This window comes from Syngnathus scovelli, chromosome 6 (assembly GCF_024217435.2).
Source record: "Syngnathus scovelli strain Florida chromosome 6, RoL_Ssco_1.2, whole genome shotgun sequence".
In the NCBI taxonomy this organism is placed as follows: domain Eukaryota; kingdom Metazoa; phylum Chordata; class Actinopteri; order Syngnathiformes; family Syngnathidae; genus Syngnathus; species Syngnathus scovelli.
The window spans coordinates 14,273,430-14,296,202 of NC_090852.1; the positions used below are offsets into that span (position 1 = coordinate 14,273,430).

The window sequence follows — 22,773 nt, forward strand, 5'->3', positions numbered from 1 at the left end:
CCGTGACACTAAAAGCAGTTTTAATGATGAAGATTTAAGGGACATGAGTCTGCAAACCCAAGGAGACAGAGTAAACATTAGGGGTATTGGCATTTTTACAATACCCTTGATATTGAGGGAGATTTTGTTTTCAAATCAAATAAAAATACAGCAGATGTCTGTGGTTCATAACATTGCAAATAAATTGTGGCATGGCTTCTTGGCAGAACATTTCCTCAGTCTTACCCATGGCTTCACAGTTATTTGTGCTCAGAGCAATGTGCGTGATAATGAGCTCCGAGAGACATCAAACTGGCACGTGCCTTGATGGACCAAATGTGACACACTAGCCAAAAATGCTGTCACACTCTATTTGCAAATGAAAGATTTGTAGAGAACAAGTAACAGCAGTTCTTACAAGAGAAGTACATGATAAGGCGTTTGTTGATGGTTTAATTTGTTCCTGTTGTTTGTGGTGTCATCAAAGCCCACACAACAAAACACAACTTAGAATTTGTGTCTATGGAAATGCACAGTATGGTCTCATTTGTACTATACCACGGCAGTCCACTTTTTTTTTGGCCCCACATACTCATTTCATGTAAAGCAATATTTTGATGGACTGCCAGAAAAATAATTAAAAACAGTTTTGAAAATGTTGCCTCATTTCAAATCTGTTGCCACCAGAGACGGGAAACCCGAGTCATACGACTTGATTCGAGTCAGACTGACTTAGATTTGAACTCCATAACTTGACAAAGTCATCTTAATGATAATTTATATAGTTATAGTATCTTTTTGGCACTTTATCAGAAATGTATCTGTCAACGGGTTGTCTCTCTGTCAAAAGAGTCACACATCTTTTGAAGAACAATTCTTCTGAATTTTTCCCTTCGAGTTACTGTGATAGGGAGCCTCAAAGAAGCCAAAATAAATGTTCTTAACAATACAGAGAACAACAGGCATGTATTTAGTATTCTTTCAATAAATGTACTTGTTTATTTAACAACAGCATAACTTTAAATCCAACTCAGAGGGGGCAGCTCTTACTTTGGGGCCTCCATTTTCATTGTATACTGAAACATATTTCTTTCTATTCTGGCAGGGTTATCCTCAATGTGGCTGATCTTTCATTCACAATACACCCTCTCTTTGAGCATCTAAATATGACAAAAATGATGTGTAGCTGAAAATTCGTTTTCATCAGGCTTAAGTGCCGACATTGCATGCGGCGAATGAATAAACAGCAACAACAATAAATACATGCTAGGAGAAGCATAAGGAGATTCGCCAGAAATTAAAGTGAGAATTCATGCAGCATGTTAATCCATGGGGATGCATGGACTGATGTGCATTTGTGGATCTGGCGTGAACCCTGATATATTGTATGAAACAGCGTGCGCGTCTGCATTCCACATTTATGTCCAAAGTGTTTGGCATAACTATAGTGCGTGAACTACAGAAGACTGAAAAGAGCGTGACGTGTAAGCCACAATTTCTAATACAGTGCCTTTGATGGAAGGAGCATTAAAATGAGTTTTCCCCATGCCTGTGTGGGTTTCCCCTGGGTACTCTGGTTTCCGCCCACATTCCAGAGATGGTCGGCCGATTGAGCACCTCAAATTGTCCGTAGGTTTGATTGTGAATGTGAATGACTGTTTGTATGTATGGCAACTAGTTCAGGGTGTAAAACGCCTACTGAACAGCTGACTCCGGGATCGGCTTCTGCACGCACATGATCCTCATGAGGACAAGAAGTTCAAATAATGGCTGGATGTGTAGATTTGATGATTGGAAGGGGTTAACAATATTAAATGGCTTATTTGGCCCTATTTCTTCCCAATAAAAAGTTTTCTCTGCGAGTTCAATATTATAAACTCTGTCTGTCAATATTCTCTGTCTGCAGAGCAAGCATTGTCCAGAAGAAAATCATCTATTTCCAAGATGAGGGCTCTCTTACCATCCGGCTATGTGAGAAAGGTAATGACAGGTGCCTATCATCATCTCCCCCCCTTGCTGATCCTATCCTTCACCAGCAAATATAGGGCTGGGCTTCACCATATCTCATTTTATTTAATAAGCGCACATCATCTACCAGTATCTCGGTGCCGTTTTTGGAAATGACGGCAAGAAAGGAAGAGAGAAAAGCTGTGTTCTCCTGGGAGTCTATGTTGAAATATTCTTTTGTGTTTTGCCACAGAGCTATGTCTCAGCCTTCAGGTTGCTTTGAATTTGCTGCAGACTAACATCCATGCCAGATTTGTAACAATGCTGCCTTTCTGTTTTGTTTGAGTCTTTTTGTTTGCATTTGGGGATTGGAGCATCTTAGTTCTGAAAATGCTGATTCAAGCAATGTGACAAACTATTTCTCTGACAGAACTCGGAAGTCTTTTAAAAAGTTATTTCCTGACCAAAATAGGCTATTATACGGACAAGCAATCCCCTATCTTTATTCAAATGTGTTTGCAAATTTTGCTGTAGAAGTTCTACTCATCCTACAAAAACGTTGGGTAGCATGGCAGGATTTCTTCAGACTAATTTTCTGCTATGATAAATATTCAATTAGCCTCATCCTGTCAATGCCAAACACTGGTCAAGGAGAATAATGGATATGCATATGGATGACTGCGCTTCAAGGCTAAAAGTAATTAATGTGACAATTTGCCTTTGGTTTTGTAATTTTCCAAAAGAATATTTTTTCTTTCTACTTTAAGATGTTTTCTTGACACTGTTTTTGCAAAAAATTCCCAAGATGATATGAGTCAATCTTTTCTGTGCAGAACGTGTATTTGGGGAGGCAACAGCAGACCCTGCCTTGGAGTGTTGTGCCTGTGGGACAGCCAAATATAGACTCACCTTCTATGGAAACTGGTCAGAGAAAGTGCATCCCAAAGACTATCCCAGTGAGCTCACATTCCAAGCATGTCATGCATGTAGTATATATATGCACACATATAGGCTACCGTACAAATAAAACAATCACTAATATGCTATAAAATAAATCTAAGGCTTTTTGTTTGATTTCAAACCATACCGTAACATATTTTTTGACTCGCACTAGACTTGCAGTAGCAATGTGGCCTGACATTTTTCTAATATTAGAAAGAAGTGATGTAAAATGTGTGCCATGGTTAAGTAGAGGACATTTATACTAGAGTAACCTATCCAACTATTTAGGTCAGGTCCTTCTTCATTCTTGTAAGAAACTACTTTTACTCATCAATATTTGTTACGTTTCTGTCCTACAGGACGCGCCAACCACTGGTCTGCACTGATTGGTGCATCCCATTCCAGAGGTTATGTGCTCTGGGAGTATGGAGGTTATGCCAGTGAGGGGGTGCGACAAGTTGCTGAGTTTGGCTCCCCCATCAAAATGGAAGAAGAAATTCGACAGAAGGTAGAGTTCACATTTGGAAGAAATGTCAATGGGATTTCATGTTTTTTTTTTTGATATACTTCATTCAAATTCATTCAAGAAACTTGCTTCTAAATAAATGAAATGAAGTGAATGAACAAAAGAGTCTTATTGTCGTGAGGAAGGATGATAATTTCTTTAAATTAGCAGCGCGTATACTTTACTGTAAAATGTCTACTTGACGTTACCCTCATAAAAACTATATAACTATTCTTAAGGAGAGAATTTGTTCTTAAAGTGTGTGCGTATAGAAAAAAAAATACCAACGTGCAATTTGAAAAAGGTAAACCAGGAATGGATTATGTTCCACCTTTAAATTCCACAGAGTAGAACAAGTGAATTAATGTTGACGTTTTGGTTCATCGGTACAGTAAAAGATTTTTCAAACTATAACAATTAACAACAACTGCATTCAGTAGCTTTTAACGTGATGGTAAACCTTGTGAATACATCTTGAAAGTTGATACTTCAATTCACATCTGGATAGTGTGCTTTCACCCTTTGTGAAAAAATGGTCACACGATTTTGAGCCAAGAAACAGCTGTCTATACAAAGACAGCTGCTTTTTATTGGAGCAGAAAGAAACACATTCACACTACCATTTAGACATTTGATCCGGAAGTGATTGCACTTTAACTGTACACTTGGTGCATGTTTTTGTACATTTTGGACCATTCACACATTAAGCCCAAGAGGGCCCCACAAGTATTTATTGTTGCAAGGTGACTTCTGCTCCACCTGCTGTCATAATCTTGATGATTTGAACATTTTGAGCTTGTACAATAGTAACTTAAAACAGTTTTCCAATTTATTGCTGTATCTAAACATTGTTTTTTAATTTCAAGTGGACCTCATCTAATTTCAAAGTTTTGTCACTCAGCAATTCAAAATAAATACGGTATTACAAGAACAGTTTTTGAGTATATATATATTTTTTTTTTTAAAAGGTAGTCAAGAGTTTGGGTACAAATCCAGAGCCTTCAGGTTGGGAGACACTGTACCACCTGATAAATTCCACTCCAACTATGAGTTAGTGAATTGCTTACACCAGCAAAGAATCCAGTCGATACAGATTTTTTTTTTTTTTTTTTTTCCATACGGGTGGAATCAAACAAACATTACATTGTCTGTCACATGCATTAACCCTAACCCTAACGCCGGAGAAAACAAGAGGAAGAGAAAAAAAAAAAAACTGAATCCATTCAAGCCATGTATCGTCATTTTGAAAAAGCACCAGTATATAAACAACACTACTTGAATATATTGTAATACAAAGTTCTGGACCTGTTGGTTAATCTGGATCTCCCTGTGCACCACTTTATCCCACCCACTCTCTCTGGCCATAGAAAGGTGTGTTTTGGCCATTTGCAAAGGAACAATGGAGTGCTGTCAGCATCCACGGTTTGTGCCTGTCACTTCCGGTTTGGATTGTTTTGTGCACACATTAGGGGCTGACAGACTTTCCTAATGCCATTCTTGGCTGCATTTGCCTCTTTGTGGTTATTAGGTACCGCAAAAACAATAGATGTTGTTTTTGTGTGGACAGGAGTCATTACTCAAGCAAAAGACTGAAAAAAGGTTTGAATACATATAATGAACAGGTGCCATTTGGAATCACTGTTTTATTCAAGTACTTTCAAAAGTTGTGGCTCAGTTACCCATTGCATTGTTTACTGAGTCTATTTGCAATGACAAAATGGCCTTCTATATATATATATATATATTTATTTTATTTTTTTGGACATATAAAATACTCTTGCCAGATTATGCTTAAATTTTTAATGGAATGTTTTTTCTTCTGTTTTTTTATTTCATAACTTATTATTTCATATTTCACTTATTTAAACAACATTTCCATCCAGTCCCGAATTTGAAAATGTAGGAAAATGTGGTTTCAGATCATATAACTGTGACAGGTTGAGTAGGCAGTTTTAAACCAGTGTGTTTTCAGTTGTGAATCAAATTGAGTGAAAGAGTTTCTTCCCATTGTTTTGAAAAGACAGGTGTTCTTGGGCAAAGCTTGCATTTTTCTTTGCCATGTGTGCAATCTGGGGGAAAGTGCAAACTGTACTCAGCTGTCAAACTTTGTGGCTGTGTTGGCACTGGTATGTCATTAGCGGCCAGAGTTCATTCTTTGTGGAGTCGACCCTCTGTCTTCGAGCCAATTAGGAAGCAACTCGAACCTTGAGTTGAGTGTTTGTATAACATGCCCACTTAAGTAATTCACCACGATAAAAATGAGGAGACGCAAAGTGTTACTGAGGTCTCCATCAAACGACATTGAGGAACGATGGTCTCACTACCCTAAAACATTTCTACCTCTGTCCTTGATGGAATTTCTGATGGGAGGTATGATGATGTAAAGAGAGTTGCTGAACTAAAATAAAAAAATCATAGATTCGTTGAAATCGAGCAAGCAAGGAACTGCAGCAGATTGTGTTTAATTTTTCTCAGAAAAAATCGTTCATGGGAGATAATTATTTGTTTTGAGTACATAGTGTGTGCCTCTTCTCGCTGAGGTATTCTGCAACCTCTTAGACCTCCAAAAATAATGAGGCTCATGATTATTTAGTAAAATATGTTGTTGCAAAATATATCAAAATTTACCACGTTTCTTTTCTATAATAACATGTGTAACAGCAGACTATACCATGCGTGAGGACAGTCCATCATGGACTTCCATAAAAATGCTACTGTTGCCGTCAGCATTGTAGTGCTAGTGTTTGTTGAGCTGGTCATCAAGCATCTTACTCTGAAGGGTGGCTGTCAAATGGGCTATTTTTGGATTTACTGTCACTCATCTCAGAGGGAAAGAGGTGGTTGTACTTGGCTTGGCAAAATGTGTGTGCGCCTGTGTCAGTATGTCTATCATTTGAGACCACTTGAGAGTATCATTATGATGCCAGCATAATGCTTTGTGGAAAATTGCACTCTATATCTTGAGATGCTTTGCTGAAGTGATGACATCAAAACATCCACACAGTCATCCAGACATACCCATGTGAAAGATCACAATTCTTTGGGGGGAACTGAAGAGCACTTGTGACAGGCAGAGTCTTACAATTGGCTCTAATTGGCTACTTGAATGAGACAAGTGAGCAAATCAAGCAAGGGAGAAGACTGTCAGCCTGGATAAATCCTCTCTGGTGTTAAAGATACAGAATCAGTCCAGCAAAAAATGCATTGGCATAAGCTTCCGTATGCTTTTTTAAAATGGTTGAAAATGAATCCATTTGTTATCCAGATCTTCTGGTAGTGTTTGGAATAACCTAATTTTTAGAATCTTTTCAGAAACTAGTTCTGCGTTAGATATGTCATTGTCCTGACATGATGACTATATATGAATGCTGACTAAGTGAAACAGATTAGACCATTCTTATTAGCAATGGAGGTAAGCATTGGCAGGGCCAGCTTTGTAAGTGAACACAGGCAGACAATCAGGAATACAAGTGAGAAAAATAAATGTAAGGTGGTAAAAACATTGGCAAAAAAAATCAATCAATCAAAACAATAACAAAGAAACTACAACACAACAAAACAAGTTGGAGCACAAGAGACATGACTTGCGAAGTAAAATTAATGGGGAATACTACATAGAAACTAACACAAATGTCAAGGCTAAATACACACATTGTAGACTACTTACTGAAATTGAAAGTTGTTTTTTGTTTATCAGAAGCTTTGTGTGACTGGTACCCTCTCTATCCGGTGCACTGCACCTTTTTATCACTCCTCATTCATATTTGAAGTTAAGAGAGTGTTTTAAGAGTGTTGCTTGGTTGATGAAACATTAATATTACAGTGGTTAATTTCCCGTTTATTCTTTTAGGACACTTAAGAAAGGATGCACAGTTAATGGCATTTTTTTTTTTCCAAAGGTGACCATTTCCCTCAAACTAATTACTCCGCACATACTCGAAATGGATTTTTTTTTTTTTTTGAAATTGGAACAAACTAAAAGTTCAGCGGTATTAGCAGCTTTGGAGTTGCATTGTCATCCTCTTCTTTGATGTTTAAAATATATGGTGGATCATTTCTTTCACCACTACTTGTTTGACAGTTGCAAAATGAATAAATAAACAGATAATACATGAACAAATAAATAAATAGATTCAACTCAAAATGTTAAATATGGCCGTGTAGATTTTATGAACACTTTAAGTGTAATACAAGGCAGAATGCCTTCTTATTTTATGGACCAGGACTGATAAAGACTTTAATGTAAGGTTTAAGAATAACGAGTGAATTGCAAAAAATAACCTCTTCACTTTGTTGGAAAAAAAAAAACAGAAAACAAGGCATCAGACGTCAGATGCTGGTGCTCGGTGAGCTCTCATTGCTGGTAGTTTCTGGTTAGCTATCTGAAGTGCCATACCGTGACGACGTAATTACTGTAATTTCCGGACTATAAGCCACACCTGAATATAAACCACACCAGCTAAAATTAGGGGGAAATCCTCTTTTGTTCCTATATAAATAACACCAGACTATAAGGCACAGGGGTTTTAATGTTTGATTACCATATGTAAGAGAATATGCACAAAGGGGATTGCCAGGAAAGAGATGGCTCTTTGTTGGATGCATCCCTTTTTTTAACATTTTGACAAACAAGTTACCGGTACAAGTTTGCATAAGTATGAAACATGTACTGTGCTGTGTAAACCAGTACCACACTGACAGCAGCATTTTTCTCTTCTCCTCATGCTCTTTACATAAAATGTCCTCATTTCTCTTACCTGTATCATCAAAACAAATCATTTTACAATGTTATAAAAATCCTGAAAAATCCATAGAATCAAGCCGCATTGGACTATAAAATGCATGTCAAAAAGTAGCGGCTTATATTCCGGAAATTACGGTAACTATTGCTTTCTTAGCATCCTTAATCAGCAAATGAATATTATTCTAGGACCGCGTCTATTGATGTTAGCATTGAGAGTTCTTGAAATCTCTTGAATCTCTTGTGTCTTGAGACACTATTTCCTTTCAAAGTTGGATACTCAAAATTTTATGAAAAAAGTGTATTCCATCACAAATGGTAATGGACAGTATTTTGATCTTCACTGTGTCATTAGCTGTAATTCTGAAATTGAATAAATTATAATCAATAGCCCCATCTTGGCCTCCGTGCTGATATGTGGGGTGGCATTTACAGCGTGACATCTTCTTGACACATATGTCCTCACCCGCCCTCATTGAGTGCTTGGAAGCCAGTTATAGTTTATGTCCATCATCCCACTGTGTTCAGCTTACTGAGGAAGGTCTTTGACAAGATAATTTCCACAGGTCTCTAAGGAAGCAGCTCCGAGTTCTGCCCACAGTTTAACCATTGTAGTATACTAAGGAAGCTCTGCCTGTGGTCGAGTCCTTATAGCATACTAAGGCTGTAGATCTAATTGGACTCTCCACCAAGAAAATATAGTGTGTTCATTTTAACTGAACCTCAAGCTAGAGAGACATCTCGGATCACAGATCACAGCCAAGGACTTACCGATCAGGGGATGACACACCATAAGGGCAAGAATTGCTGGCAGCGGGCCATTAAACATATCTGATAAAATTTCCTTTTCCAGCAGCAGTTGAATCCTAACCTAACTGACTTTGGGAGAAAGCTAATTCGTCACTTGATAATTGTGAATTGGGCATTGAGTAGAAATTGATTTCATATCATAGCTACATTTAAGCACCAAACAATCAATGGCCGGTTGGCACAGTGTGCACTGGTTAGCACGACTTACAGTTCAGAGGATATGAGTTCGATCCCACCTCCGACCCTCCCTGTGTGGATTTTGCATGATCTCTCCATGTCTGCGTGGGTTTTCTCTGGGTCTTCCTGTTTCCTCCCACATCTCAAAAACATGCTTGGTAGGCCGATTGAGCACTACAAATTGCAGATGGTTGTTCGTCGTTGTGTGCCCTGCGATTGGCTGGCAACCAGTTCAGGGTGTCCCCCGCCTACTGCCCGATGACGGCTGAGATAGGCTCCAGCATGCCCGCGACCCCCGTGGGGACAAGCGGTACAGATAATGGCTGGATAGATGGACAATCAATGGCCCTTTTATTTAACCGAGAAATGAAAAGAAAATCCACAATTGTTTGAGAGTAAAAGATTAGAGCTAGTGATGCATAGCTAGTATAATCATTAAAAAAAAATCTGTATAAGTGTTACTATAACCATAGTTTAGCTTTTCTTTCCCAGTTGTTTTACCTGCACTTTCTGGAATGATAAACATGCCAGGCTACGCTGACCATACTACATCAGCCAAAATCCTGTGGCAGATAATATAATTTTTATGTCTTAAGCTTCAGGCAGCAGTCCACGTAACTTTTTCCATGTACAATAGTGAAATGCAGTTTCGGTGTTTCCTCCCTGTTTTTACAAGTGGTTATAAACTAAAATCTCTTCATAAAGTGACTTTATACTCGTGACAGGGCCAAGGGCATAGAATTCATGACTCTTCTTAAGTGAGTTAAATCTTGTCCCTGCACAGTGTCAAAGCAATTACTGCAACTTTCTACTATGTTGTCTCCTCTCAAATCACCTGCTCTCACTTTCACAGTGTTTCTTCACATACATTTTCTGTTGACTTCTTGTTTTAACTTAATTTTCTCTTCCTCTTTAGTCCGCACAATTGTTATCCCTCTTTATTTTTTTCTAATATTAAAAGCTTGCAAAAGGAGTTAAAAAAACAGACATATTTAAAAAAATGTTGATGAGGAAAAATGAGAAAAACAACCAATGAACATTCAACATGAGCCTATGCCTGAAAAGAAAAAAAACAAGATGTATTTAAAAGACAATACTACCACGGTTGCTAAATAGTTGCCGATCCACAAAGGGTTATGGACTTTTATAACCCGGCCGTAGTGGAAAAACAGTTGGGGACCACTGGGCTATATGGCGTTTTTACTTAACACATCAGGAGAGTAATCTGAGATCTTTAAATATTTTAATACAATTTCTCATCGACACACATACGCGGTATAATTCAAAGCCAGAGGCAATGACATTACCCGACACTCCAGAAGCAAAAAAGAAAAAAGAATTTCAGTCCGTAATCAGTTTTGCTTCCCGAAATTGCTCCGGAAAAAGAATGGCTCTCAACAGCAATTCGGATGAGTATCTGTCATCCGCGGCCAGCAACTCAACATTCATAACCTTGAATAAATGTCAGCACCTTTTATTTCCCAAGTGATTTAACAATGGAGCAAGTTTTTATTATGCACTTTACTTGAAAAACTACTAAGAGCCAGAGAGAGATGACAGTTCTAGACAAATTATAACACTCAGAAAAGGTTATGATTTAAAAAATGACTTGGCATGATTAAATAAAATGTAATCACACAGTTTCTCTTCAATTGTGCACTTCATTCAGAATATTCAGACTTTATTCAAGAGTCCGCACAACAGCAGCACCGATCCGCCTGTCGAATTCACACTCCATCCTGCCCTCACTCATGAACAAGACCCCATGATACTTGAACTCCTCCACTTGTGGCAGGATCTCATCCCTGGGGCATTCCACCCTTTTCCAACTAAGGACCACTAAGAACCCCAATGTGCAGGCGCCCACATTTACTCAGTTTCTCTCCACGTGGACAAATCCAGAGTGGAAGAGAGTCCAGCCCCTCTCAAGAGGACTTGTACCAGAACCCAAACTGTACGTGGAGGCAAGTCCGACTATGTCTAGTCGAAACTTTTCTGCCTCGCACACTAGATCGGGCTCCTTTCCTGCCATAGAAGTGACATTCCATGTCCCAAGAGTGAGCTTCTGTAGCTGGGAATCGGACCGCCAAGGTCTCTGCCTTTGGCTGCAGCCCGCAATAGACAATCAAAACACAGTCAGCAATTTCTTTAAGGCTCACAAGCGTATCTACTTTCGTAAAAGAACCAGTGCTTTTTTACCCCCGCATTAGTCTCACTGCCATGTCAGTACACAGGTGCATTGCTCACAGGATGGAATGACACATGAGGTCAGAGAAGCCGAAGAGTGCCTAAGCTCATATGATTGACAAGATGCACATTGACTCTTAAACAAGTTTTTATTTTTCACCCAGCCACTACCACACATATTTGTTTGCAGTATACCGTATTTTCTGGATTATAAATCGCTACGGAGTACAAGTCGCACCAGCCATAAAATGCATAATAACCCTAATATTTTTCCCCTATTACGTTTTTGTTGTGTATTGATTGCTGACGTTTCTTAGCAACGTGCCGTGGTGCTCGCTGGGTAATGTGTGATGATGACGTGTGGTTAAAGAGTGTGGTAGAACTACAATACAAGCTCGTGAGTACTGGTGTTCGCCTCCAGTGTCATCATTGTCAGCTATAATGGCCGTACCCCAAGTTATAACATATTTGTCTGAATTAGAGATGCATGTTTGGAAAGTTCATCACTAGAATAAAGGCTATTACAATGAAGTGCATTCACCATGATTCCATTAAATTAAATGTGGTTCCGAATTTAAACTTAAAATTGGATTGTGGAATGAGTTAGACCTTTGTTCTCACAATGAAATTGTTTTTTGTCCTTTCTGGTTTAGGGTGATGAAGTTCTGACTGTCATTAAAACCAAAGCTCAGTGGCCAGCGTGGCAACCGCTCAACCTGTAAGTATTACATAATTTTACTTTCACCAGTGGATAAAGGCACAGGGAGAGATGATTGAAATTACTGTCTAGATTATCAGGACTTTACCAAAAGTGGGAAACGAAAACTTGTTGATAGAGGTATCATCAACTCCAGGTCCAAAATGTAGTAACCCTACCATTTAACAACACAGATAACTTTCTCTTTCTTGTTACTTGCGAAAACAACACAAAATTACAGTACTTCAGTTAATTCCATAATTTCACTTTTGGGAGTCACGGAGTCAAGCAAGATTGGACAGCTGAGGCGAACAACATGATCAGGAGTGCAGCCAGAAAAAGAATTAGCACACTATTTCACTGAACTTAAAATTCATATAACTGTGGCAAAAAGATTGTGTAAAACCAAAGTATGCTCCTGTTGTGCAGTATTTTTTTTAACATTCTTACCATATCGCTATTGTAGTGATAATAAGGAATAAATTAGAATTAATTAATTAGCCCTGGTTTACTGATGCTACCTCTACTTGGGGCACCACTTCTGTTTTGGGATTAAATTTAGAAGGCTTACACAGATGAAAACCCTCTGAAATTTGTCATTAATTAGAAGGATGATACATTTGAATAATTTTGAGTAAATTTGAAGCTTACGAAAAGGTTAGTCGCTTTTATTTATTTAATGCAGCTTTTATTTATTTAATGCAATGCAGTGTTTCGACAGTGTTTATTCTCTAAATCTACCTGGGAATTAGAAGTACATCACAGGGAAAGTAAAGAATGAGAATATAAATAAAATAAAAATGATGACCTTAGCACGAGATGCTCTTAACTTTTCTTAAAGATGGGAATGAAATTCATGGTCAATAATCAGTGCTTCTCAAATAGCGGGGCAGGTCCTCACTGTGGGAGACGCGGTACTATGCTAGCATGTGACCCCAAGGGATCATAAAAAACAATGTTATGCAGAGGTGTACTTGTTACAATTTTATAGGGTAATGATACTATTTATAGTCACTGAGGAGAGTGGAGGGGGTGTGCAATATTTTCTTCTTTCTGGTGTAGCATAACAGAAAATAATTGAGAAGCACTGACTTGAATACAGACGGTGATGCACTGTTTAGCACGTCCGCCTCACAGTTCTGACGTTGCAGGTTCGATTCCACCTCTGGCCCTGTGTGGAGTTTGCATGTTCTCCCTGTGCCTCCGTGGGTTTTCTCTGGATACTCCGGTTTCCTCCCACATTCCAAAAACATGCTTGGCAGGCAGATTGAGCACGTTAATAATAATTTTACCCATCAGTTTTCAATATCGCTTGTCCTCATCATCGTTGCTCGTGGGCGAGAGTCCAACCCAGCTGAATTTGGGTCACCACTTTATTGCAGGGTATAATTTCATTATCAACAATTCTTATCATAGTGATATAGAAATTGTTTGGGTGGACGTACCGTATAACGTTGTCTCATATATATTTTTAATTTCCTCCACATTTCTCTCCAGGCGAGCTGCTCCATCTGCTGAATTCTCTGTTGACCAGACCCGCCACCTGATGTCTTTCCTCACTATGCTCGGGCCAAGTCCTGACTGGAATGTGGGGCTGTCGGGAGAGGACCTATGTACCAAGGAGTGTGGCTGGGTCCAGCGGCTGGTGACAGACCTTATTCCCTGGGATGCTGGCACTGATGGTGGTATCACATATGAAGTAATTTCATTTAATTACAATTTTTCTTATACAACTGTAATGGATTCTTGCAACTGTGAACACATAAGTGAATCAACAACCAAATGGATGGTTGGAGTTTACAGTGGAGTATTCTTGTTTGATTCTATTACTGACTTATTAATTATATTGGTTATTATATTAGCTGTATAAACAAATAATTTTGGTAGTTTGATGCACTTATGTTTAGCTATAGATTAATATTGTTCTATTTCAGAGCAAGCTAAACAGAAAGGGGTCGCAAACCGACAGGTAGCGAGTCAGATGAACCGACCACCCTGATCTATGGATTTAGCGTACAACGTAATGTCCTCTGATTGGTTCATCGGAATATTATACATATTATATCACATTATACGTATTATATCTGCATATTACGTCCCTGTAGCGGCAGCCACACAAAAACATTTCCAGATATTGGAATTTGGTCTACACGAAAGGCTTCAGTTTTTGAGAAAATTAAAGGCTTCCTTATGATGCGGAAAATACAGTAAGTTCTAACAACTTTTGTGCTGCTCTTGTCGTACAGAGGCAGACTTACAATAGACCGTCCATCCATCCACCTCCCAATTAGTCTGTTAAATTGAGCTTTCACTGTCTCTCTCTAACAGTGTCAGTGAAAACAGACCATTATTCTCTTTGTGACGAGAAATGTTTTCCTAGAGCCCTTGAGCTCATCTTTGTTGTTAGAGAAGTGTGATATCCCAATGTAATAAAATAAATTGATATAGTGTACAGTACATATTGTATAAAAAAAACAGCTCATGAAATCAGGTATTGCTGAGAATCCTCAATATCCGTTGTAGATCCCTGTAGTCCGTCTATAAATGCTGCCTTTGCGCCTTTAATAGATCCCAAGCGTATGTGTGTCTGAGACAGCTGCTGTATTGACATTAAAGTATAAAGTTCAGTGTTGCATAACCATGTGACACACATTATATAGGACGCGCCATCGTTTACAACTATATAGCTTTTAAATCATGATTTTAAAGTCCTATGTATCCAGCACTATTTCAAATATCAATAGATTTTGTATCTGCTTCAATATTTTTCTAAGTCAAAGCAAGATGCGAATGTTTACATTGTGGCAACTTCTTAGTTGGTTTTCCCCCAAACATCATAAAAAAAATTAAATTAGCTTTAAATCCTTTTCTAAGTTATCATGTCCTTCGTGGGCCTTCATTTACAGCATGAGAATATAATACAACGGTACCTTGGAATATGAGTTCAATTAATTCATGCCATTGTTCCTAACAAAAAACATTTAAATTTAAATTTCCCCATTTAAATTAATGAAAATGCAATAAAACTGTTATTTTATTGCATTTTATGCAACATAATGTTGCAATCATTGTTAGATGATTCAAAATCAATTCAATTTTGTATCTCTAAAATCTCTTTAGTCGGGTCACTCGAATCTTAGGCATGACTTCACACTTATGAAATGGGTTCATTTTAAGACAAAAACATTTGCTGTACAAGTTCTTTGAGATGGATGACCCCCTTTTTTTTTTTTTTTTGCCTTTCCTTTTAGTCGCCAAACAAGCCCATCATTCCCCAAGAGAAAATTCGACCTTTAACTAGTTTGGATCACCCTCAGAGCCCCTTCTATGACCCTGAGGGCGGGGCGATTACCCCTGTGGCCAAGGTCGTGGTGGAGCGTATCGCCAGGAAGGTAAAATAATAAATTGTTTTTACTTTTGCAGTGAATAATCTTTTTTTTCTTTTTAGTTGACCAGTGATAGCTTTTGGATCAAAACATATGTATACAATGTCAATTTGGACTTTTATTGTGCGAACGCAATCATGACAATAATGCGGATTCACTTATGTTGCATTTCTCATTGGGGAATGAACGCAGGGGGAGCAGTGCAATGTGGTGCCAGACAGCATTGATGACATTGTAGCAGACATTGGTCAGGAGGAAACGGAGAAAGGTAAAGTATTAGCAGATATAGCCCTAAAAACTATTGGTGAGCTGTTAATTAAACCCTCAATTTTGGAATGTGGGACAAAGCTGGTACTTTTGTTCAGTCCAGATGTATGGGTGTGAAAATGGCTTGCTCTTTTTCACAATGCATTATTAATAATTGAACAAACCTGCCATTTTGGGGCTCTCCTGAAAGGTGATGATTTTGGAGATACATGCCTGACCCCAGCGATGTATTTTTCTTTGTGGCCTCCACCTAGCCAATATCCTGATTTTCTGTCCTAGATGACACCCCTGAGACTTGTATCTACTCTGCTTGGTCTCCCTGGTCGGCCTGCAGCAGTGCATCATGTGAAAAGGGCCGACGGATGAGGCAGAGGATGCTCAAGGCCCAGCTCGACCTCAGCGTTCCATGTCCCCACACTCAAGATTTCCAGCCCTGCATGGGCCCTGGATGCAGTATGCAAGGTGAGTCCTCAAAATAACTTTATTTATCCGTTAGGAACTTCACTTGCAGACAGAGCGCTAGCACGAGCAGAGACACGCATTTCATGCAATAAAATTTCATTAAGAATAAAATGAATGAATGAATAAATAAATAAATAAATAAATAAATAAATAAATAAATAAATAAATAAATAAATAAATAAATATTGTCAACACTCAATAAATATAATTACAAAGCAAATAAAAGCCAAACACAGCCTCCTTACAGGACGAGCATTATTAGCTGCTTTTAAGCAGGCTTATAGTGGTGGGCAGGAAACTGGAGGTGGCCCTCTTAGTCCTGAGAGGCAGGGACATGAACCTGCGGCCTGATGGGAGAAGAGTGTAGTGGTGGTCCAGAGTGTGAGTGAAGTCTGTGGACATCTGTGTGGCTTTCCTCAGGACCCTGCAGTTATAGATGGTAGTGAGTCCTGCGAACAGGGGTCTGGTTAGCCACAATAGCACAAGCAGCCTGTACACCCACTTCCTCATAATTACAGGTAAGTTTGCGAGGTAAAAGCCGAGCAACGTTGAGTTATTTATTCTATGCGCCTTATAATCCGGTGCACCTTATACTATATGAACAAAGTTTTAAAATGGGCCTTTCATTGAAGGTGGGCCTTATAATCCGGTGCGCCTTATAGTGCGGAAAATACGGTAACTTAAAGTGAAAACATTTAATATTTGGTGGCACGACTTGCAATAACTGCATCATACTTTCCCATTCCAATACCGTTGGAGGGAACTGTGTATCTGACCCATCCCGCAGCAATTTTCTAGTCCCACTTTCAATGGATGCCAAATAAAAACAAAGAGGGTTGTTAGTGTCTGTGTGCCTGATGACAGAGATACATCAAGGAAACAAGGCAGGATGAGCATAACAATGTCGGGTCTCTCTAAATTGGGCATTTGGTGCTTTGAGGCTTACTCTCACGTCTAACATTTTTGTGGATAAAAGGGATAGAACGTATTTGAGTCGCTTCGCTTCTCAAGCAATCCTCATGCAAATTAACAGAACCTTGTGCATGTGCATCAAGGTAGAGTTTTTTGTAGGTTCATACATTTCATGTTTCCCTGTGTAATTATAATGGTCACAGCTAATCGGCTGTGTTCACACCCACAGCAGCAAAAACGCCTGTTTCTAACTCTGCTCCGTCTGTGAAAATACCAAAGGAAATCAAACTCGTGCCATGCACATAGTTAGGCTGCGTTTTGTGCTAGACTTGCACTGAATATGAAATAGAGCCCTTAGTCTTTGTTCTTTTGATGTACAGAGCCATCGACATGCATGATGTCCGAGTGGATAAGCTGGTCGGCCTGCAGCGTTTCCTGTGGGATGGGAATGAGGTCCAGAGAGCGTTATGTCAAACAGTACCCAGAGGATGGATCGCTCTGCCAACTCAACACAGAGGAGATAGAGAAGTGTGTCGTCAATGAAGAATGCTGTGAGTCTGTTATGATATTGTGTGCCTGTGCTTGTCAGGAATTGGGCATTCTCTATTCCTTTTATTTATATTTCATTTATTAATAATTGACTTTATACTCAACACATTTGTCTTCTTTGTATTTTAATTGCTTGCACTAGTAAGTCTTGCGCAGTACAATTGTTGGCTTCCAACATTTGAAAGAGGCTGTTTTCTGCTCCAGATGACTGTGCCCAAAGCATGGTTCATAAAATTGTAATTGGAGTTTGGTTCTATCAAGCACACTTTTGGAATAAGCTACAATGTTTATAAGATTGTGAGCCACGTCATTTAATCAAGTATCAATAACTTCCTAAAAGAAGTGAACGTATTCTTTTTTTAGTTTCTATTGGTGTAATGCCCTGATTTCTTAATACTCTGTCTACATAGTACTCACTATTTTTTAAATGTCATCTCAAAGTCTCTTTTGTGTCAGGAGTATAAGATTGTTTTCCTTTTCCGCCCTACAGCAGTCAGCAGCTGTGTGGTTACTGAATGGGCTGAATGGGATCCATGCAGTGTGTCTTGTGGGATGGGCATGAGAAGACGGGAGCGCATGGTTAAAATGCCTCCTATCGATGGATCAATGTGTAAAACGGAGGTGGTTGAAGTTGACAAATGCATGATGCCAGAATGCTGTGAGTAATAAAAAGTTTGACTCTCTGTTTCATAAATCAAATCAATAAAGTACAGCTTGATGGTGTAGGTGACATAGCTTTTAATTCAATTAAATGTGTTCAATAAGGTGTGTGTGTGTGTGTTTGCAGATACCATCCCATGTATGTTGTCACCGTGGTCTGACTGGAGCGAATGTAGCGTTTCGTGTGGGCGTGGCCTACGCACCCGTCAGAGGATGCTGAAGTCGGATCCGGCAGAATGCACCGAAGAGTTGGAACAGACGGAGAAGTGCATGTTGCCAGAGTGTCGTAAGTATCCGACTTGCACATAGCAGGGTCTTGATGTAACCCTGAAGTAACCAAATACTTATTACCGTATTTACTGGACTATAAGCCACAACGGAGTACAATAAAATGCATAATAAAGAACAAAAAAACATATATAAGTAGTACTGGAGTACAAGTCGCATCGTAGGGGGACTTTATTTGACAAAATATAACACCAAGAACAGAACTAATAGACACAAAACCTAAACAAGAAAAACCTAAAAAAAAACAAGACACACCATGAAACAAAGCTAAAAGTATTCAACACAATGCAAAAATCAAAATACAGATCATGACATTATGTTCCACTTTGCAATAGTCATTTAAATGAAGTTTCAATAAAATAGGTGTGTGTGTGTGCACATGTTTTCTTGATTTCTTCCAGCTATTGACTGCATGGTCACAGAGTGGTCTGAGTGGTCCGAATGCAACAAGTCCTGCGGTAAAGGACACACCATCCGAACCCGCATGGTAAAACTGGAGCCACAATTCGGGGGTAGCGCATGTCCCGAGACCATTCAGCGCAAGAAATGCAAGATTCGTAAGTGTCGATCAAAACCAAAGGAGGAGAGAGATGAAGGCAAGAGGAGAAGACGGGGTAAACAGGGAAGAGATACGGTGTTAGAAGAACAGTCAGGTTGGTCATGATATTGAAATTACTCCTCAGCGCACCCACCCGCCCGAAAGCCTTATGACAGATGCAACAATCTTGTCTTTTCTCCCAAGGTTGTGAGATACAGCCATGGACTGGCTGGACAGACTGCACCAAATCATGTGGAGGGGGCATCCAGGAGCGTTTCATGTTGAAGAAGAAAAGAGCTAAAGGCACTCTGACAGGCGGCTGCAAAGACCGAAAAGAGATACGCGCCTGTAACGTTGATCCCTGCTAGAGGGCGCTGTTGTGTTGTACAGCAAAGTATAAAGAGAAATGTGTGCTTCTATGCTGTCTTTGTCTATGTTTAAAAAAAGGAAGAATGTTGTGTGCACAGTGCAGAGAAGGGTTATGGTTGGTCGTTTGTACTTAGTGAGGATTGCTCCAGAAAAAAAGCTGAGGGGAAGCCTGTGTGCACCTTGAGGGCTGATTTTATTTTGTTTCCTTTTATACTTTATAGCACTACAGAATTAATAAAGAGTACTAGCACTGTAGCTTTACTGTATTTTGAGTGTTTTGGCATCTGGGGCATGAAATGGAGCTGCATATCAGAATTTGGGATCATAATGACTTAGAACAGTTTTCAGCAAGATTGACACCACATGAAGTCTGTAAAGACATGACTGTTTATCTGCTATCTAACCAACATTTATGAGTTACAAATGTATTAAGAAATTTTACTTTATACATACTGTTAGTCATAGATTTGCCACTGCTGTTTTATCTGTCATATCGACTGATGTAGCATTGAAACTGCAACATTTTTCTCTGACTTAATTGCATGTAGTTATTTTTTTGTTTTTATTTTTTGCTCTGTCAGCAAGAATCCAACTATAATCCATAGCTAAATGAGTAAATCTGCCTTCATCAGTCGGTGAAACGACAGGCAACACCTCAAAAGTGTCACAATGTATACAGCACATTGTTGGGTTGTCAATTTAATTGCAATTTGTTTTGGCCTTAAGTAGGCTTTGATTTATAGTGTGCTTCTTTATTGTGATGCCGCAGACTATTAACATTCAGTGTTTTGTATCATCACCTCGGATATTGTTATCCTTTTCCTGTTTTGATAAATATAACTATCAAAGCTCTTGTGACTGCAGGCATTTTGTGGAGGATTTGCCAGTTATCACACTTTTTGTTGGATTTCAAGCTTCTTTCTTGCTTTTTCTGACTCTTTTGTAAGAAACCACATTTACAATTAAAAACAAAAGTAAATGTCCCAAATTGCATATTATACTGTTCTCATGTTTTTGTGTGTGTATTAAAACAAAAAATACTAAATCAACTAACTGGGGACAGATGTGCTATGATGCACAAATCCACACAAATATGTTCAGTAACTTTGTCTTTTCACAATTTAACCATTTCATTCTAGCCTTTTGTGTTCTTACGTTTTTCCTCCACTAGATGGAGGTGGCACATACAGATGAGTTGAAGCACAAAAAGTGATTGAGACTGTATAGGAAGAAATGTAAGCCGTTTTTAAAAGTAATACTGATTTGAACATTAAAGAAATATAAAACATGACAGATTTGGAATGTTGATAAGGTAGATAGGCACAAGAGGCCAGTGCCGTGTATAGCACAGTGGATGCCCGGGGCAACCGGTCAATGTTGATGCTTCCTAAAAAAAAATATTTCAAAGGCAGTGGATGGGAGGGTTGGTCTTTTCCTAGCTTTGTACTCATTTGGCACAGCAGAATTTTCCTTCCACATGCCTCCTTTATCCAAAACCCTAAGCAGAGTTTGAAATCCTACTTTGAAATATACTTTGGAACCTTAATTTAAAACCCTAACTATAGATGAAAACACTAACCCAACCTAAAAACACAAATTCAAAATCTTTATCCTAGTTTGTCAATAATTCACTGAAACCCGAACCCATAGTCCCATTTATAAAATCAATCATGAACACCCTAAATTTACACATCTCAATCTTTTTATCTCTACCGATGTTTTTCCTATGACATGATGATGATATCCGATATTGTATACGGTACAATTACAAATGTATTTGCTAAGTGTCTGTACTTGAATTGTTCAAAGATTAAAAAAAAGACTTGTCATCAAATTTTTCATAACTTCAGAATCTGTTACATCCACAAATAAACTTTTAGTACTTTAGTTCTAATCTTTAAATTAATTTTATCTTGGGCTCCTTAAACACATGATACGTGTTATTTATCTGTATATTTAATCATTGGGCTATGTAAAATCAAACAGTTTGGTATTGTTCACAAATGCTTTTTTAATACCGTGTTTTCCGCACTATAAGGCGCACCTAAAAACCTCAAATTTTCTCAAAAGCCGACAGTGCGCCTTATAATCCGGTGCGCCTTATATATGGACCAATATGGATTTGTGGATGAGGACAAACATATTAAAGTAAGCTTTATGTGTTTATTTTGTGTGTTGTGTGATATTAACGTTTGAGCAACGTTGAGTTATTGATATATTGTTCTTGTCTTCACTATTTCGAGTGTTACTATATTGTGATTGCATTAACGTTTGAGCAACGTTGAGTTATTTATTCTATGCGCCTTATAATCCGGTGCGCCTTATAGTGCAGAAAATACGGTAATGTGAAGCACATTGTTACCTTGTCTATGAAATGTGTTATTGGCTTGCCTAGTTGGTGATGGTTTGTTTTGACAGCATCAAGCAATTTAGAGTCAAAACATTAAATAATGATATTAATTCATGGTTACAGAGACAGTGTTTCTGCCTATGATTGTCTTTTTGTTTGAAATTGCGTGCTCAAATAGCTGCTCCATTGAGTTTTTTATATTGATGAGCATCCTCTGAACTAGACAAGGAGACCAGTTTCATTTATTCTCATTATATGGTAAGATTCAAACAAATAGACACCTCAGGGGCAGATGTGGTAAATCTAATAAAATGGCAGCTTAAGCAGGTTTATTAGATTCACACAAGACGTCTGGTCTGTGTGTACCTTTTGCCTCTGGTATCCAGTCCTTAAAACAACAACAAAAACTAAACTAATTCAAGAGTTCTGGTTTTATTGTTTTGTGTGGAGTTTGAATGTTCTTCACATGCTTTAGTTGCTTTTCTCACAAACCCTGACATTCTCTGACATTGGAAAAAAAACTTTAATTGGACACCTTAAGAAGATTCGCGGTGTCAATGTAGATGCTTGTCTCTTTATGTACCTTTGGTTGACTGACCAGGAAAAGTGTACACAATGGATGCATGGCAAGGTTTTGAGTGGTGGTAAATTACAGTCTCTTTAGGAATTGTAGCATTTTTAACAGTTTTGTTTAGTAGAAAGCTGAATAGGAGATGCATTATGTTCTTTGGCGATACTGTGTTAAATTTGCTAACCTTTTGGGTAGCACTAAAACCCTGTTTGATGTCTACAGTCTAATCTAACCAACATCAGCCAGTTTTAAATCATAAAAATACTAAATTATTAAAGGAGTGTTCTCCATCATTTCTTTTATCAACTCGTGTCATTTTCTCTGATGTAGAAAGAAAAGTGTCATGAAGTGATTGGAGCTGGGCAACCAAAATGCATTTTGGACCAGGGTTCATCGAACGAACTCAAAAGGCAAACTATAGATACTCGACTAGGGA

At 38.5% G+C, this 22,773-nt stretch overlaps 1 protein-coding gene across 1 annotated transcript in view; it reads left to right on the forward strand.

Moving 5' to 3' along the window:
- Nucleotides 1–20,414, forward strand: part of spon1b (spondin 1b) — a 42,685-nt gene extending 22,271 nt beyond the window's left edge. Inside the window, exons 4-16 of the mRNA XM_049724362.2 lie at nt 1,886–1,959; nt 2,760–2,882; nt 3,228–3,376; nt 11,942–12,006; nt 13,483–13,684; nt 15,237–15,377; nt 15,564–15,639; nt 15,918–16,100; nt 17,393–17,563; nt 18,052–18,219; nt 18,349–18,507; nt 18,911–19,162; nt 19,252–20,414. Coding sequence (XP_049580319.1) covers nt 1,886–1,959; nt 2,760–2,882; nt 3,228–3,376; nt 11,942–12,006; nt 13,483–13,684; nt 15,237–15,377; nt 15,564–15,639; nt 15,918–16,100; nt 17,393–17,563; nt 18,052–18,219; nt 18,349–18,507; nt 18,911–19,162; nt 19,252–19,415 — 1,927 coding nt within the window. The 3' untranslated portion in view covers nt 19,416–20,414. The remainder of the gene's footprint in view (nt 1–1,885; nt 1,960–2,759; nt 2,883–3,227; nt 3,377–11,941; nt 12,007–13,482; nt 13,685–15,236; nt 15,378–15,563; nt 15,640–15,917; nt 16,101–17,392; nt 17,564–18,051; nt 18,220–18,348; nt 18,508–18,910; nt 19,163–19,251) is intronic.
- Nucleotides 20,415–22,773: the final 2,359 nt, after the last annotated feature.